Genomic DNA, 16,471 nt, shown 5'->3' with positions numbered 1-16,471 from the left:
CATTCATAACCATATAAGCGTGCCAATAGTAAATTCAGAACTGCTGGCTCTGTCGGAACAGCAGACTTTAATACCTATTTTTTCAATGGGTGTCTTTTGCGAAAAGTTTTGGTTTTTTGTAAAGTTAGATACATAATATTTTCCTATGCTGTGGTCATTGTGTTGTAGGGCCGTTGTGACTTACTGTTTGATATCAATTAGTTATAACAATAACTTAATTAGTATTGAATTATATGTAAATAACAAATATACCAAACCTCAAGGAATATTCAAATCGCAGAGTACCTAATTGGATGGTAAAATCAAAAGCTCAAACACATCAGTCGAATGGAAAACAACTGGTACATTCCGGACTTGATATAGGCATTCCCCTATGTGGAAAACACAGGATTGAACCTGGTGTTAACAGAGGGTATGTTTCCAGGGGATTATTATGAAGTCTGTTCACTAAAATGATTAGATGTCTACTGGCTTGTTTTGTCTTTGATACATGTGCCAACGTGATTGGTTTTTATTTGGTTTGATCAATCTTACAGTATCTTGTCAATTTTTAGCCATGACGTTGTCAGTTAATTTTCAATCTATTAGCCTATCTGTCCCTCTGGTATCCTTCGCCCTTCTTTTTCTTGTTTTCTTGGTTTATATTTTGTCAGGCTGGGGCATTTTCAAATATCCTTTGTTATATAGATTTATTCATTGTCCTACTGTTACCTACAGTTGAAAGCATATACTTCATTTCATGTCAAGTGGGCAGGTATCTCATTGGTCTGTCTGCTACCTCTTTTTATTTGTTTATTTTCTTGCTTTACCAAAAAGTTCTATAAGTATAAAATGACTGCTTCCTTTTCCTAGAAAATCTGCATGAAGCAGCATTCGTTTTGTATATTTATAATCTATACATTGATTCGATATGGTTCTGTGATTAAGGAAGTGTTTCCTACATAGCATCAATAGTTTACCTAGTAATTTTGTTGTTTTTGGAACAGGATATGGGTTGCGTATATACATGTTAGTGAATTATAGATATATAATAAGTCGCCAAGTTTAAATACAGATATGAAGTCGGAAGGTATGTAGTCTTTGTACTTTTTTTCATTTTTCTAATAATTTTATACCACCGGAATATTTCCTTTTCTATATATATAGTCTTATACTAATGAACTTAGAAAAGATTATTTAGTCATCTTCTTCTCGATACTATAGCATTTTAAATTACAAATATTACATTACGATGTTTCTTTTCTTGAAAAAAAAATAATGGCATTGATGCTTTGATAGTTAAAGAGTTAGAAGCGCAGAGCGCAGGTTTCTCTTACTCTGAGTTTTTTTAAGTATATATAACATGTAAATTGTAACATGTACATTGTTATATCTAACTTACTTTTAAAAGATTTGTATTGTTGATTTATGCGCTGTTTTAGGTTTCCCGTCATAAAAATTAATTTAGTTGAAAATAATAAAGTCCTATTTGTGACATCAATTAACACAACTTGTCTATTAAGCTTGATATTTTAATGATGTTTTTGGCATTTCTAATCAGGCAAACTTTTTTCTTTATTTATAGACAAGATTAACGACAAGCGACAACTATATCTGGTTTAATACTATGGCTGACCAAATAAAAGTATTTACTAGTTTTAACAAGTCTCTAGATATACAAACACAAACAAATAAATCTACTAAAGCGATTGATTCAGAAGAGACGAAAGTAAATCGACGTTATTCGAAATTTACAGCCAAAGTATTTCCAGCTAAGACAACGAAAGGGAAAAATGTATCAGGTCTACGAGTTATTTTGCACAACACCCTGACACCAAAGGTGAGCTAAATATTGTCCATTGATAAGAGTTTACGAATTAAAAAAAAATGCAAAGTTGCGGCATTAACAAGATTATCAATAAATGGACATGAACCCCATGATTTCAGTTTTTTCACTTAAAGTAAAAGTAGTTCAATATCAAAATAATCATATCGTATTTTTTTATTTAGAGATTTCATATAAAAAAGTAAAATTGCAAAAATAAAGAACTCCTAAGAAAATTCAAAGCGGAAAGTCCTTTATCAAATTGCAATAGCAAAAGCTCTGACTATATTATCAGAGACAATAACTATCGTTCAGCTTTGATCTCGGTAAATTTTGAACACATGCAATACTTCAGTTCTTGTGTGTTGCCTTGGTTTGTTAATCGTTAAACGAGTTATTAGATTTGAACATCAAAAACAAAATTTGTCGAATTCTACTTTCAGGATGGTACAGGGATTGAGCTGTTATTTGCTGTAAAGAATAAGATGAAAACAGAAGCTTTAAAACTCATCGACAACGGAGCTGATATACATTGTCTTGATCAAGTACTATTTTTAAATACAAATAAGAAAATTACAATTTTAAGGATTTATTCGTCATGCGATATAATAACTATTTACAAAAGTTATGCAATATTTTATTTATTCACATTAGTAATTAATATATTTCTAGTCATAAAGTAGAATAAGAGTTTTGCCTGGCACATTGACAAAATATACATTAAGTTTTCTATGTATGATAAAAGCAAAAAAAGTAAAGTATTTTGCTCTTTAAATATTAACGATGGTTTTCTTTTGTGTATTTGTTTATTTGTTATAAGTTGGCAGTTGACAGTTGGTTAGATTTTAAATATATTGTACGATATTATTTGGAAATTGGACTTTAATAGATTAATTGACTGCATATTATGTTCGGTAAAATTTCTATAGAATTATTTAAATTAAAAAAAGGATGCAATGATTTTAGACATCCATAATATTAAAATGCATTATTAAAGAAAAACTTCCTTGTTCATGCCAAAGTTCTTTTCGATGAATAATTATTGGCCTACTTATTATAAGTTTCGATTACATTACCCTTGCAAAGTGTTTTCATGTTGGCCAAAAGTATTTTTTTATTAGGTTGTCGCTTTCAATTATTTAAAAAATTACTATCATGTATACATCAAAATTTTGTTTAAGAGCTTAGATATGTAGTATGTGCTTGTAATATTGTAAATAAGTATATCCAATTAACTGGCATCATTGTCAAGATGATACGTTAATTTGGCATAATTGTCGCAAATATTCTTTATTTCAGACAAAATGTAATGTCATACATTATGCTGCCTTAGCAGGATATGACGATTTGATTTTACAATGTCTTTCCAAAGGTACCAGTGTACACATCCGGGATTGTGTAAGTAATTCTTATTGAAAATAAAAAAAAGAGGAAAATCTTCTGATATTTCAGATTGATTTATTTTGTTAATTATATAGGGGAATATATGCGTTTACGTTTCTGTGCACATTTAATCTTAAATTCTAATTCGTTACCTCAAACAAACATAACATATTGACCAAATAACCACAAACTCTTACATGGGAGACGCCACTTGCAGAGACAAGCACACATTTTATTATAAATATGAGTACAATATTGTGAATTTCATATAAATTTACAAAGCTATCAAGCAGCTTGTACTGGTTTCCCCATACTTGAGGTCCACCAATCTGAAAATAAATAATATGATTAATAACATTATTTATTTTGCAAAATGCTAATGTACACTTTTACTGCAATGGCTCAAATGACTTTAAACTGATTTCTCCGTGCATGAAGTCAATATCCAAATCGAACCGAACTTACTATAATTAACCAAACAACATTTTACATGTTCGATTTTGTACACCTTTGACAAATACATATACAACAACTGTAATGTATTAAATACAATATTTTCCTTTCTGATATCTTTTCTAATACAATGCGTTAAACCATCACCATTATGCAAACATAACAATAGTTCATGTGTTCGCTTTTGAGATACAAATAGACAGCAGATTTTCTGAGGAAATTTGGAAACAATGTCAACATAAAACTAAAACTAAAAAGATGAAATAAAGTAAGGAAGGCTTCTGACCACCTTAGGTTGTGATTGTTTCTTCAACGTACCTGTCACCTTAATGAAGACCTAGTCTGCTGGAATATTTTTTCATATAACAAATATCAAAATCCGAGAATCTTAAATTAAATCTGCTTTTAACGTTGCGGAACGATTTAGATTAGATAAAATGTAATAAAGGTCCCGGCGGTCCCAAATTATCAGAAATATTTTATATTAAAACCAATAGCAAAAAAAGTTTAAACATAACTGGAGCCCAACAATAACCGGCTGCATGCATAAGTGTCATCTGTGACGCTCAGATCAAAATAGTTATAAAGTAAATAGTCAAGGAGCATCGATGACCTTATATTCGAAATAGTTGTTCCAAATACGGCTAATGTAATCTATGCCTGGGATACGAAAATCCTTAGTATTAAATGTTATAAGGCAAACATGGAATGTTTTATTACTTATTGATAATAAATTCAGATTAGGACTGTTGAGAATATCATATAATATAAAACGTCTGGTTTGTTCAAATTCAATCCATCTATATTGATCTTTAGCTGTAAAATTCTCATGATATTCTCAATGTTAGCATCATACCTTCATTCATGCATGTAAAAATATCATGTAAAAATAGTGAAATTTAACAACAGGAAAAGTTAAAAAAGAATTAAAAAAATACTTCAAATACAGCAATGAAGTAGCACATCTATTTCTGACTTTAAACAGCATATTATAAATAACCGGATTCAGAAAATGATTCTTCTTATATTGTAGAACGGCGATACAGTGCTTCATAAAGCTGCACGATCGGGCAATGAGACAACCATTGTCGCTTTGGTGGCAAATGACGCAAATGTTAATGCATTAAACTTGGTATGAATTTTACTTCTAAAAAGTGAAATCACAAAATTACAAAGATAACTGCGAGTACTCTCAGATCTGTTCATTGTGTCTTTTTGTGTCGGGGTGTATAAGTACCCGGCCACGTCCACTTGTATTTTTGTCCATCTAATGAGTTAAGACTTTTTCAACTGATTTTTATGGTTCGTTCTTATGTTGTAATGTTATACCACTGTCCCAGGTTAGGGGGAGGATTGGGACCCCGCTAACCTATTTAACCCCGCCACATTATTTATGTATGTGCTTGTCCCAAGTCAGGAGCCTGTTATTCAGTGGTTATCGTTTGTTTATGTGTTACATATTTGTTTTTCGTTTATTTTTCCGTTAGTTTTCTCCTTTGAATTGTTTTACAATGTCTTATCGGGGCTTTTTATAGCTGACTATACGGTATGGGATGTGTTCATTGTTGAAGGCCGTACGGTGACCTATAGTTGTTAATGTCTGTGTCATTTTGGTCTTTTGAGGATAGTTGTCTCATTGACAATCATACCACATCTTCTTTTTTATATGAACTCCGTGATCAATTGAATTGTACAGATAACAATTAATTTTATATTTATGAGATTTGAATTAAATGTTACTAATGGTCTTTTAATCAATTGTCCCTTTATTGCATTTATGATTACAATATAACTAACCCACTGATTTATAAATATTTTAGCAAGGTCAGACTCCGTTGGAGCTAGCTGTCATGAAAAAGCATGTGAAGGTTATCGATGCTTTGTGTCTATTTGGAGCAGATCTTGTCATGCAAGACTGGGTAAGAATAAACTGCATTTTAAATGAAATGGTGATTTTTGTTAAGTGGTATTTGTTAGGACAATGATGTAGTTTGGGTATTAGTAAACGGATTGAATTTTTGTGACTTTATTTTTTATATTTCTAAATGAACATGGAACAACCTTAACTCCATGTCAAACACCTATGTAACGTTTCAAAGTTGCATAGGTGTTTGAAGATATAATAACAAAGTAATTGAGATATAAGAGAAATTTGAAAAGCAATATCTTATTGAATATAAATGTATAGTGCGTTTATGTGTAAAACACCTATGTATACTCAAATGAGAAATTAACTTTCGTAGTATCAGTAGCAAAAACGATGAGAGTTTAATTAAGAAACGTAACTCCTCTTACAAACAAAAAGTAAAATCACAAAAATACTGAACTCAGAGGAAAATCAATTTGGAAAGTCCAAAATCACATGGCAAAATCAAATGACAAAACGCATCAAAAACGAATGGACAAGAACTGTCATATTCCTGACTTGGTATAGGCATTTTCAAAGGTAGAAAATGGTGGATTAAACCTTGTTCTATAGCGCTAACCCTCTCACTTTAATAACAATTTATTTTGTTACATGTATTAGAAATGTAATTGCAAACACATAATTAATGCCCCCTAGTTAATCGAAATAACTGCATTAAACAACTATTTCTAGAGTGAGACACATAGTCCTTAGCATGTTACAATTTCCTAAAATATACAAAAAAAAATGAGAAAGCCCGACTGATTTTGACAGGTGAAATTCAATATCATAGTGGCGTCCTTTCTTGCATACAACGATAAAAAAATTGTGAGTTAAAAAATTAAAGATAAATATTAAACAAGTAGGTTTTCCGTTAAAATGTATTTTTGATGTACACAGGGATAATGTTCGTTTGAACTTAATCTGTAAAGTGTTCATATTTGCTGCACATCAATCGATTCTTTTTGTTATTTAAACACTTTTTTACACCACTGGGTCGATATCTGTGCTGATGGACTATCAGTCCTCGAGGGTATTATCAGCTCAGTAGTCAATACCTTGGTACTGACATGATTAAACAAACTTTACTAAAATTGTCCGTAAATTTTTAACTTTATAATTAATAAGAAACTAAGGTTTCAACACCCTCAGGCAACGTTGGATTTAAATGGATTTTGGCTATTTATTTTAGGTTTTTTTTTACATATACCTCTTTAACGTTTTCGGTACTTATACATCTTCGAATTTCAAATGTTTAGCTTTGCACGTACCTGATGAAGGTAAATCCAGAAAAGCGATTCGCACGCAATTGTTAAACGTGTTGCTTACGTTTTTATAAAGGAAGGTAATATTTTGACACCATATTTCACACTGGTATGATTTTCATAAACCTCTTGGTAGGTACCAGTAAGGGGGTATTGCGTCGCAAATAAAAACTGCATTATAATTTATATCTTTTTTTCAAATTCTACCAGCAATGGTTAGAAGAAACAATACAGTCAAAGAAAATGAGAGATCAAGACATTGTTGAGACATTCAAGAGGCAAAACTGTCGTGTTGCTGGTTATAAGCATGGGTACAAATGATGTTTTATCATTCTTTATATATATATTTTTTTAAAAAGAAATTTGTTTTAAACGAGAACAAATTCTTGTTTAATGTTAATTTACTTTCTATATTAACATTCATCTTCCACATAAAAGCAAGTACAATGTAATGCATTATTGTCGATTTTCAGTTAAAGTTCAATGAGCCAAAATCGTATGCAAAAAATTCGAAAACTTCGATACGACCAATTTTCTGTACCTTGACCAGAAATGTAACATAACCGTTGTACAGCTCTGTAGTAAGACAAACAATCTTACCTGCAGCATCACCAACAAATAAATGATGTATTTTTTATGATGTAAAAATTCTTTTTATTTTACTTTTCATGAAAACATGACATTGTAAATGCATATTCTTTAATTGGTATACATTTCGGGGGCTTTTGTAGCTGACTATGCATTATGGGTTTTGCACATTGTAGAAGATCGTTGGGTGACCTTTAATTGATACTTTCTGTGTCATTTGGTATCTTTTGGAGAGTTGTCGGATTGGCAATTATACCACATCTTTTTTTATATTATCCAAAACTCAAAAATATATTTTTTTTTTTTTTTGCTTCTTAGTGGCATAAAATTCGCTGTTAAACACATTGAAGCTGAAAATGATACGGATATGAAGAAATTAGGAGCGACACTTCTGTCACAGAATTTCCAACATCTACCATACTTCATCTACTGTTCCAAAATTCATGTAGAATACACGAATATCCGTCAGTATATCAGTGAAGGCGAAGAGTTGTTCAGTGATATATTCGAATGTAAAACATGGGGGTTTTCTGGTAATACAGTCACTTTGAAACTAAAGCTTAATGGAGTTCCAAGGCGCAACGAAACATTGAAAGCCATTTCTCCTGATGGAAATGTAGCACATATCGACAGCTCTACTCGGTTTAAAAGGAAAAACGTATGTTAAAGTTGTGGTTTATAAGGAAAATTATTTTCTTAAGTGTACTAGTCAATATATCGGTTCACAGTTACCTTCTTACATAGTATATAAAAGCAGTTACAATTCAGATCATTTAAATTTGCTTTATACATATATGAATAAGACAACAAGGATAAGAGTGAAGGTAAAGTAATTTTCAAGCTAGACAAACAAACATATTAGTAAAAGAGGTCTCAACATCTAATAAAGACACGAGAATACTGCATGCTAGTCATGCATCACCTGCAATGTTTTCTAAGGTTATATAAAGTAGCAATTTTGATGCATCATATGTATTTTTCGACAACTGCTATATCTCCAGTATATATATATTATAATACAAACCTACTGCATCTGATGCTCATTTTGATCATTGGATTTATTTGACTTTTTTATTACGAACACCTCTTGGAGAGTATATTTCTAATTTTTTTTTATTGAGAATAGTTCGTGTCGTGATGTACACTTTTTGGATGCTCTTTTTTCACTCAAATGACATTCAGTTAAACAACTGAAATCAAAGTTAATTTTACCCATATTATAAAATTAAAACTTTTCATACAACTAAAATATTACGAAAATACTGAACTTCGAGGAAGATTCGTAACAAAAAGTCTCAAATGCGTCAAACGAATCTATAAAAACTGCCATATCCTTGCCTTGGTACAGACATTTTCCACTGTAGAAAATGGTTGATTGAAACTGGTTTTATAGCTAGGTAAAATTCTCACTTGTATGACAGTCGCACCAAATTCCATAATGTTGACAACGATGTGACAATAGATTGACAAAAATAATATTGAAAAAAGTCGATAACAATGTACATGCCTTAACCTTACAAATGAGTCTGATATACTATAGGAGTGAACATGATAATGAATGTATAAGCCATCTTGAACATCGGTCAACCTAACGGACTTAAACATCTAAATTATAGTGTTCTTTATTCTACTGGTGATACTAAACTTTGGTTGATAAAACCGATATCGAAAACGAGCTTGTACGACATTAACTATATTTTTTGTCCTTTTTATTTAATAGGCTGTTCGTAGGTTTTGTTTAAAGTGTGGGATTTTCAAAAAAAACTTTAACTTCGAGCATCAATGAAGAGATATTCATGTTGAAATGCGCATCTGAAAAATTAAGTGCTATAACGGTTTATTGCACTATTCCTTGTTACTGCTGTAAGAAAACTTTGTTAGTAATAATCATTGATTAGGTTTTTGGTCGTTGCAGCACACCGATGTTACTGTAACTGTCAACATCAAACATGGTGCAGTTATTTCATTTATGTTTGTTACCGTTGTACAACCAGAGGTATTCACCATCTTGCATGAGTCGGTGATCATTCAACCGAAGATGGAACCAGGTGCTGAATTAGATATACCCAAGGACACTTTTGATTCTCCCGGACATCTTCTGTTTAATGTAAGATATTTTATAATTGTGCAGCAATTAAAAGACTGTTGTAATGTATTGCTTCTTACTGCTAAATATTGTATTTAAACATTCGCAAATGTTTAGAAGCGTCTTTTTTGTATCTATTGATGTATAGAGTGATAGTAATTTAGTTTTGGTAAAATTATGTTTCTTCAGATTATTTGTGTCTGCGTGATTTTCAATAAAAGATATTAAAAAAAACTTTTCGAAATCACATCCTGAATTAAGTCATTGTGTTCTATAAAGAAAAACAAATGACACTCAATCAATTGGAGTTGCTATGTATGTATCAGTATTAAGGATTTTAACTGAATCTCACATATAAATGTGCAATAGAGACTTTACCTGTCAGGTCAGAGTTCTTGTTCAATTTGATGTTAAGATATATAAATAAAGGCGACAGTAGTATACTGCTGTTCGAAAGTCATAATCGATTGAGAGAAAACAAACTCGGATTAACATTTCAACTCAACACAACATACATTTATGCATAAAGATAGACAATTATTTTGAGATCTATTGTTTCAAATTCAAATTCGATTACCTTTGTACAGGTTTTGGAGACAAAAGATGTAAATATTGCAGTTACAGATCCGAACAAGGAAGTGACACTAGTTACAAATATCATTGAAATTTCCATGAGTAACCATCAACAACCTAAAAAACCAATCGACATAAAGTTACCAACGCATTCGATGATAAACGACGACAATGAAATAGTAATATTAACGTCGTCAAAAGAATATCCAGAGGAAATAAAAGATTGGAAAATTATTGCTGCTCAAAGAGATAGTCGACATAGAAGTGCTTCTTTCAAAATCACACACTTCTCTATGTAGGTTTACTTTAAATACTCATCACAGATACTTGTAAACTCAACAATTATTTGAATAAGCTTAATCTAAAATTATTATCAATCATACTACAGAGTAGAATCTTTATAAAACACTGAATATCAGATTCATGACTTCGAACAGGTGTAAACAATTGCAGCGGGACTAAACGTTTTAATGGTACAAACCTTCTCCCTTTTCTGAAACAGTAGTTTAACATCACAACGTAGAAAGACACACTATAAAATATCAATTGGAATGACTTAACTCAATCAAAAAACGAAGTAACAAAAATAAACACAAAGAGTGTTTTGTTTCAATGTCTCTGACAAATGAGAGGCAATAACATATATAACTTTAAATTCCCCAGAGAGGTAAGAAATTGTAAGAAGTAATTAACAAAGCTGTGTTCATATTTATATCTCATTAACATGTTATGCATTTATTTGCCACTGGATATCAAACAGCCATCAATCTTTTCATTCATCAATCCATCTATTTATTAATTTATACGTTATACTCATAAAACTTTGAAAACGTTCCTTATTTGTCTGTTTTGCAGATATACAGGTGTAACAAAGAAAAAGGTGGATACGGATATGATCGGCGTTTGTAAGGAGATCAAAAAAGCTTTGAATAAAGAACGAAAAATCGAGTTCTTTGCACTAGCAAAAGCAATTTCCTGGGACGAATACGCAATTGTTATAGAATGTGCATTAGAGAGAAAGGCATCAAATAGAAAGAAAGCTTGGGAGAAAGCGCAGTATGAGATTCAAGCAGAAAATATTTGCCATACAGTCCAGATCAATCAGTGGTTTAGGGTAAGTAATCTATCCGATGTACATGTGAGGTCAATTAGTCCAATCCTGCCCATATATAATATGTGATATTTTGAGGAAAAATATATCTACTCAACAAGTTTTCACCATAAAAACATTTAGATATTAAACACAGAGTTATGTCTAAAAAGGAATGACAAAAATACCGTTTTTGAAAGCACATGTATAATGGAAACTGACAAAATCACGCTTTATCAATAAACGAACAAGAAAAACAAATTGTCATATTTTTAAATTGGTACAGGTATTTTCTGGCAAAAATTGGTTGTTAAACCTGGTATACAGCTATCTGAAAATCTCAGCTGTATGACAGTTGTTTTTAGTCATATGGTGTAATATATAGTAAATCTGACACTGACGTCAACATTGAAAATAGAATAAAAACGGGAATTGATGAGCTTAGCAGTTAAATAAAGAAGCGTTTAAATATTTCTTTTTTTCCTTCTAGTAATTGCAGAGTGGATAACACGTGTCTTTTTAAGTATAGTTTGGAAAGAAACTAAACTTTTAAATTGACTATTATGTTACAATAATTTAATATTCGATGTATTGCGTCTTCTGATTGGCTGATTGTGTTTTGTCTATCAACTCAAAGATACAATTGTCATGTGAACGTGACGTCATCAACGTTTTTCGTGATTTTTTCGGCTGAAAATGGAATTCAGAATTAGATAATGAGGAATGACAGTTATATGCAGGTTATTCAGTCTGCACCACATTTGTTTATGTTATTTCTTCACAGACTGAAAAAAGATATATCAGTCATTCCTTAATCAATGATTTCATAAAACTATTCAAATTATTTCAAATAAATATCTATTAAGAAACTATTGATGTTGTTTATAATGACCAACTTTTTTAATTTCACTTGTTGTTTTAAAGATTACGTTCAGCGGGAATATAAATATCATAGGATCAGAGAAATCAGATACACAGAGGCTGATGTTTCACCCGAACAGAGATAATTACCAGACTTTCAAAACTGAGATATCAAACAGAATTAATCCTCCGATTGGTCGAATCCAAATAGAGCTTATAGAAGAGAAAGAACAGGAACCAATCATAGTGTTGAACAGTGTTAATTGTTGCATAACTAAAGAAACAGTAATACCACAGGATCCAATCACGACATACACGAATCTCACATCCTTTTCTGTCAACCTTCAATCTCCATCAGCTGTTAGTAAGTATGAAATTATTTATACTACTAGTAGGTTTGTTTTGTTTAAGCATTTTATAAGTTAACTGTCGAAAATTGTAGTCGTACTAGCGCGATGAAAAATCATTGTATCCTTTGCAAATACTATGATAACACAAATATATCATTTCCATTCTCAATTTTATTCATTGCAGGAAGTGCTGATTCGTTATAGCTATGAAATTTATCATATGTTCACAATCTTTTTCTTTAAACATTGTAGCTTTGTTTGAGCAAGTAACCGTTTGTGTAAAAATGGGAATGTTTTCTGTGTCTTATAAATCCACGCGATAGGTTTTAATATATTTGCATTGCCTTTTTACGTTACTTTTTCATTTTATAATTAGTCCTTGTAGCAACTGTATAAACGTCTTCAAAGACAATGATAAACCAAATAAAACAAAACATAACAATCCGGAATTTAAAAACGTACCCCCATCAACCAAACAGATGTTAGAGCAAAAAATAACTGTAGAAAGTCAAGTAGACTATATTCTAAGTAACTTTAACGAGAAATCAAAAGACAGAATTTTTAATAGTAGAACATTCGAAAATCAAAGTGAAAAAAATTATTACTAGTACAGCATGTAACTAATACTTAAACTGTTTTTATTTAAATTAAAGATGAAGACAATCAACCGAAGAATACTCAACACTTGATTGATAATGACTGTAAGTTGCATTACATATAGATATGTACAAAACAAATAGTCTAAAAAAGGTTGTTTTCTAATATTTACATTAATATACACTATACTTGGCAAGTAAATCCAATTTCAAACTTACTAGAAAAAACAACAATTAAAAATCAAGCTTTAAAGTTCGATAAATGAACGTAATTGGATATGTTACACCTTAAACACATCAGTGAATTAAAAAGGGTGGAAAAGTGTACAAAAAAAATATTAGAAAAACATTTTTTTTGTATTTTGAATTACAAAAATAGTCAACTTCAATAAGAGCTGAGACTAACAAAACAAATAGATAACTATTGACATGTGTCTGTTATATTGAAAATGATATATTTGTTAAAAAAAACTATGGCGGAAATGTATGAAGTGCATATTTTCCATCAATAAATGGCAAATAAAAATTGAAAATTATTCACAATTTAATGTTGCTTGGAGACCATTTTAAATTGTTCTCTCATATCGATATTCATATATTCTGGTTACTGTCTTATACTTGAAATGTGTTTGCTTAATGAAAAGTTACAAATATATTATTATAATTACTTAGTAGTTATCAATGGTACTAGACTTATAAATAACATACACGCGTTTCACAAGGACGAAAGATACCAAAGGGACAGTCAAACTCATAAATCAAAAATAAACTGACAACGCCATTGCTAAAAAAGAAAAAGACAAACAGACAAACAATAGTACACATGTCACACCATAGAAAACTAAAGAATAAACAACACGAACCCAACCAAAAACCAGGGATGATCGCAGGTGCTCCGGAAGGGTAAGTAGATCCTGCTCTACATGTGGCACCCGTCGTGTTGCTCATGTGATAACAAATCCGGTAAATAGTCTAATTCAATAGGTAACATTCATGAAAGGGAAGGGGATTGTAATGACGACGTGAGGAACATATCCGATATCATTTGTGAAACGGTTATTCCCTAACGGTTAAACAACTCGTGACATAAGACTCATTAGTGATGCTCAGATCAAAATAAGCAGAAGCCAAACATTATAAAGATTAAGCGCATTGAGGAATCAAAATTCCAAAAAGTTGTGCCAAAAAAAGGTAAGGTAATCTATGCCTGGGATAAGAAAATCCTTATTATTTCGATTAATTTATACTTTGGCAAACAGGGGTTCGTGTTGTTTATTCTTTGGTTTTCTATGCTGTGTCATTTGTACTATTGTTTGTCTGTTTGTCTCTTTCATTTTTAGCCATGGCGTTGTCGGAATGTTTTAGATTTGTGAGTTTGACTGTCCCTTTGGTATCTTTCGTCCGTCTCTTAAATTATAAAAATGACAAATGTAACCAATGGTTTTGTTTTGTAGGTACAATTAACGTTCTTAAGATAAGTTCATTAATGCAACTAGCTAATAAACTTAACAAGGATGAAGCCCAGCAATTAGCTATACAGCTAAAAGTGTCCCCAACAGATGTAGTAGCAATTTCAAAGGAACTACCTAAGATTGATGATTTATTGCATGCAGTATTCTGGAAATGGAGAGGAAGGCGTCCATATAGCAGTCAAATTAACACTCTGATTGCCGCATTATTAAGAATTGAAAAAGAGATTGAGGCTGAGGAAGTTAGAATGGCACAGAAAGACGATAGGGAAATAAATTTTAGCTGGTAATTTAGAAGTAAAGGACTATCCCTAGCAGACTGGTCATTCTTGATTTTGACATGATATTATCGATTATAATAAGTTGATAATATGATTGTTTCAGCTCAAAATTTGCTTGTGATATTTAATCAAAATAACTTGTAAAGGGACATCCGGTGTATAACACAAAGATCTTAAATGAACAATGCTAATGTTGTTTGTGTTAGAACGATGAATTCTACAAAGTCAATTTTGTATTTTAATGTTTTATTTTTATAATAAGAATTTCAAATATATCACTTCAACATTATTTTCAAATGAAACACAGAAAAGTAAGTTAACTACCTTTTGTACAACTAAAATCAAGGCAACTGCCCTAGCGAAAATATATGGCAATCTTTTTAGCGGTAGATATTCATTGCATTTCAAGATGAGATGAAACCTATCTTCCATCCCTAAATAGAGATCACAATAATATGTATTCTTTATGTGTCATAACTGTACATTTTTAAATACATGCCTGTCAATATTAATAACATTTAATTTATTTAAGACACAGAAATAAACATTGTATTTATAATTTGAGTTGTAAATTTACAAAGTGTTCGAGTATAAAGATATAAAATGTCGAAATTTTTAAAAGAAATAAACCAAGTGCTCGCCTTGAACATATGTGTGGGTGTTTGAAATTATTTCTGTGTTTATTATTCTTTATTATTCTATGTATGTCTTTTTAGAATATTACTTTTAATGTTTATTGTATTTTTACGAATATATATTTGACTTGGCACAGTCATTATGTTTTGGGGCTGTAATAAGTTTTTTTGTGTAATCTTAACGCTTGTCTTTAGTTTTTGCTAATGCGTTTTGCCTATATGTGTTTTTGTTTTTCTTTGTTGACATATTTGTTTGTTTTTATAGTGTTGAGATTATAACACAATATAGACTGATGTATCTTTTTTTATACACACATATAAACTCTATTAAGAACTAACTGGCAATTTCAGTCAAGTCGACATTTCCATGTTTAAAGATATTTTTTTTCTAATTATTTTTCTTATTTTTCATCTATTATAGTTTTCAAGCTATAGGCAAAAAGGTGGTAAAAGTCATTAAAGAGCAATAACTCTACTACAAATTATGAGTCGACTATAGAGTTTGGTCATGGCATTTGTAGATCTTGTCTCGCTGATTAGTTTAACTGTTAAAACTTCCGATCTATCTATAGTTATGGTTTTTGTAATAATGTATGTAAAATAGCAAATGCAATGGAAACAATCGTCATTAAAAGAAACAGACTTTCAAAAGGTGTCGATAATAAACTCATCATAGATATCAGGATTAAAAAAATATATTTGCGCCAGATGCATTTTTCGTCCACAAAAGATTCACCAGTGACGCTTGAATAAGAAAATGTTAAAAAGGCCAAATAAAGTACTAATTTGAAGATTATTGAGGGCCTTAAGTGTTTTTCAAATAAAGCTAAGGTAAACTATTCCGGAGGTAGTAATGCCTTAGTATTTCAAAAGTTCAAAGTTTTGTAAACAGTTCATTTAAAATTATGTCCATTTCAATGACACTTGAGTTTGCTTGGGTGCCTTCCTCCATCTGACATTTTGAAGAAGGAGATAATTTTGGTCTAGATATTTGATGTTCGTTTTTTTTTTATCACACAAAATTTGATTTTCCATGCATAATCTATACAAAAGCTGACATTTTTTTACAACCTGTAGCGTGAAAAAAATTCCGGTGACCCATACTTTTAAATATATTTTTGAAAAAAAAAT

The 16,471-nt window shown here is 30.8% G+C and overlaps 1 protein-coding gene across 2 annotated transcripts; it reads left to right on the top strand.

Moving 5' to 3' along the window:
• Positions 1-927: 927 nt before the first annotated feature.
• Positions 928-15,376, top strand: LOC134706513 (uncharacterized). Of its 2 annotated transcripts, XM_063565524.1 has the most exons (14): positions 928-1,069; positions 1,565-1,819; positions 2,248-2,349; positions 3,104-3,202; positions 4,674-4,772; positions 5,461-5,559; positions 7,022-7,122; positions 7,718-8,057; positions 9,315-9,506; positions 10,073-10,353; positions 10,914-11,172; positions 12,073-12,373; positions 13,013-13,060; positions 14,410-15,376. In XM_063565524.1, the coding sequence occupies exons 2-14, from the start codon at positions 1,607-1,609 to the stop codon at positions 14,712-14,714; spliced, it is 2,439 nt and encodes an 812-aa protein (XP_063421594.1). In that variant the 5' UTR covers positions 928-1,069; positions 1,565-1,606; the 3' UTR covers positions 14,715-15,376. The 2 variants fall into 2 exon arrangements, with proteins under 2 accessions (XP_063421594.1, XP_063421595.1); XM_063565525.1 differs by lacking the exon at positions 4,674-4,772.
• Positions 15,377-16,471: the final 1,095 nt, after the last annotated feature.

This window comes from Mytilus trossulus, chromosome 2, assembly GCF_036588685.1.
Source record: "Mytilus trossulus isolate FHL-02 chromosome 2, PNRI_Mtr1.1.1.hap1, whole genome shotgun sequence".
In the NCBI taxonomy this organism is placed as follows: Eukaryota; Metazoa; Mollusca; class Bivalvia; order Mytilida; family Mytilidae; genus Mytilus; species Mytilus trossulus.
Note: the sequence above shows the minus strand (reverse complement) of the source record. Positions and strands in the feature narration are given on the sequence as shown.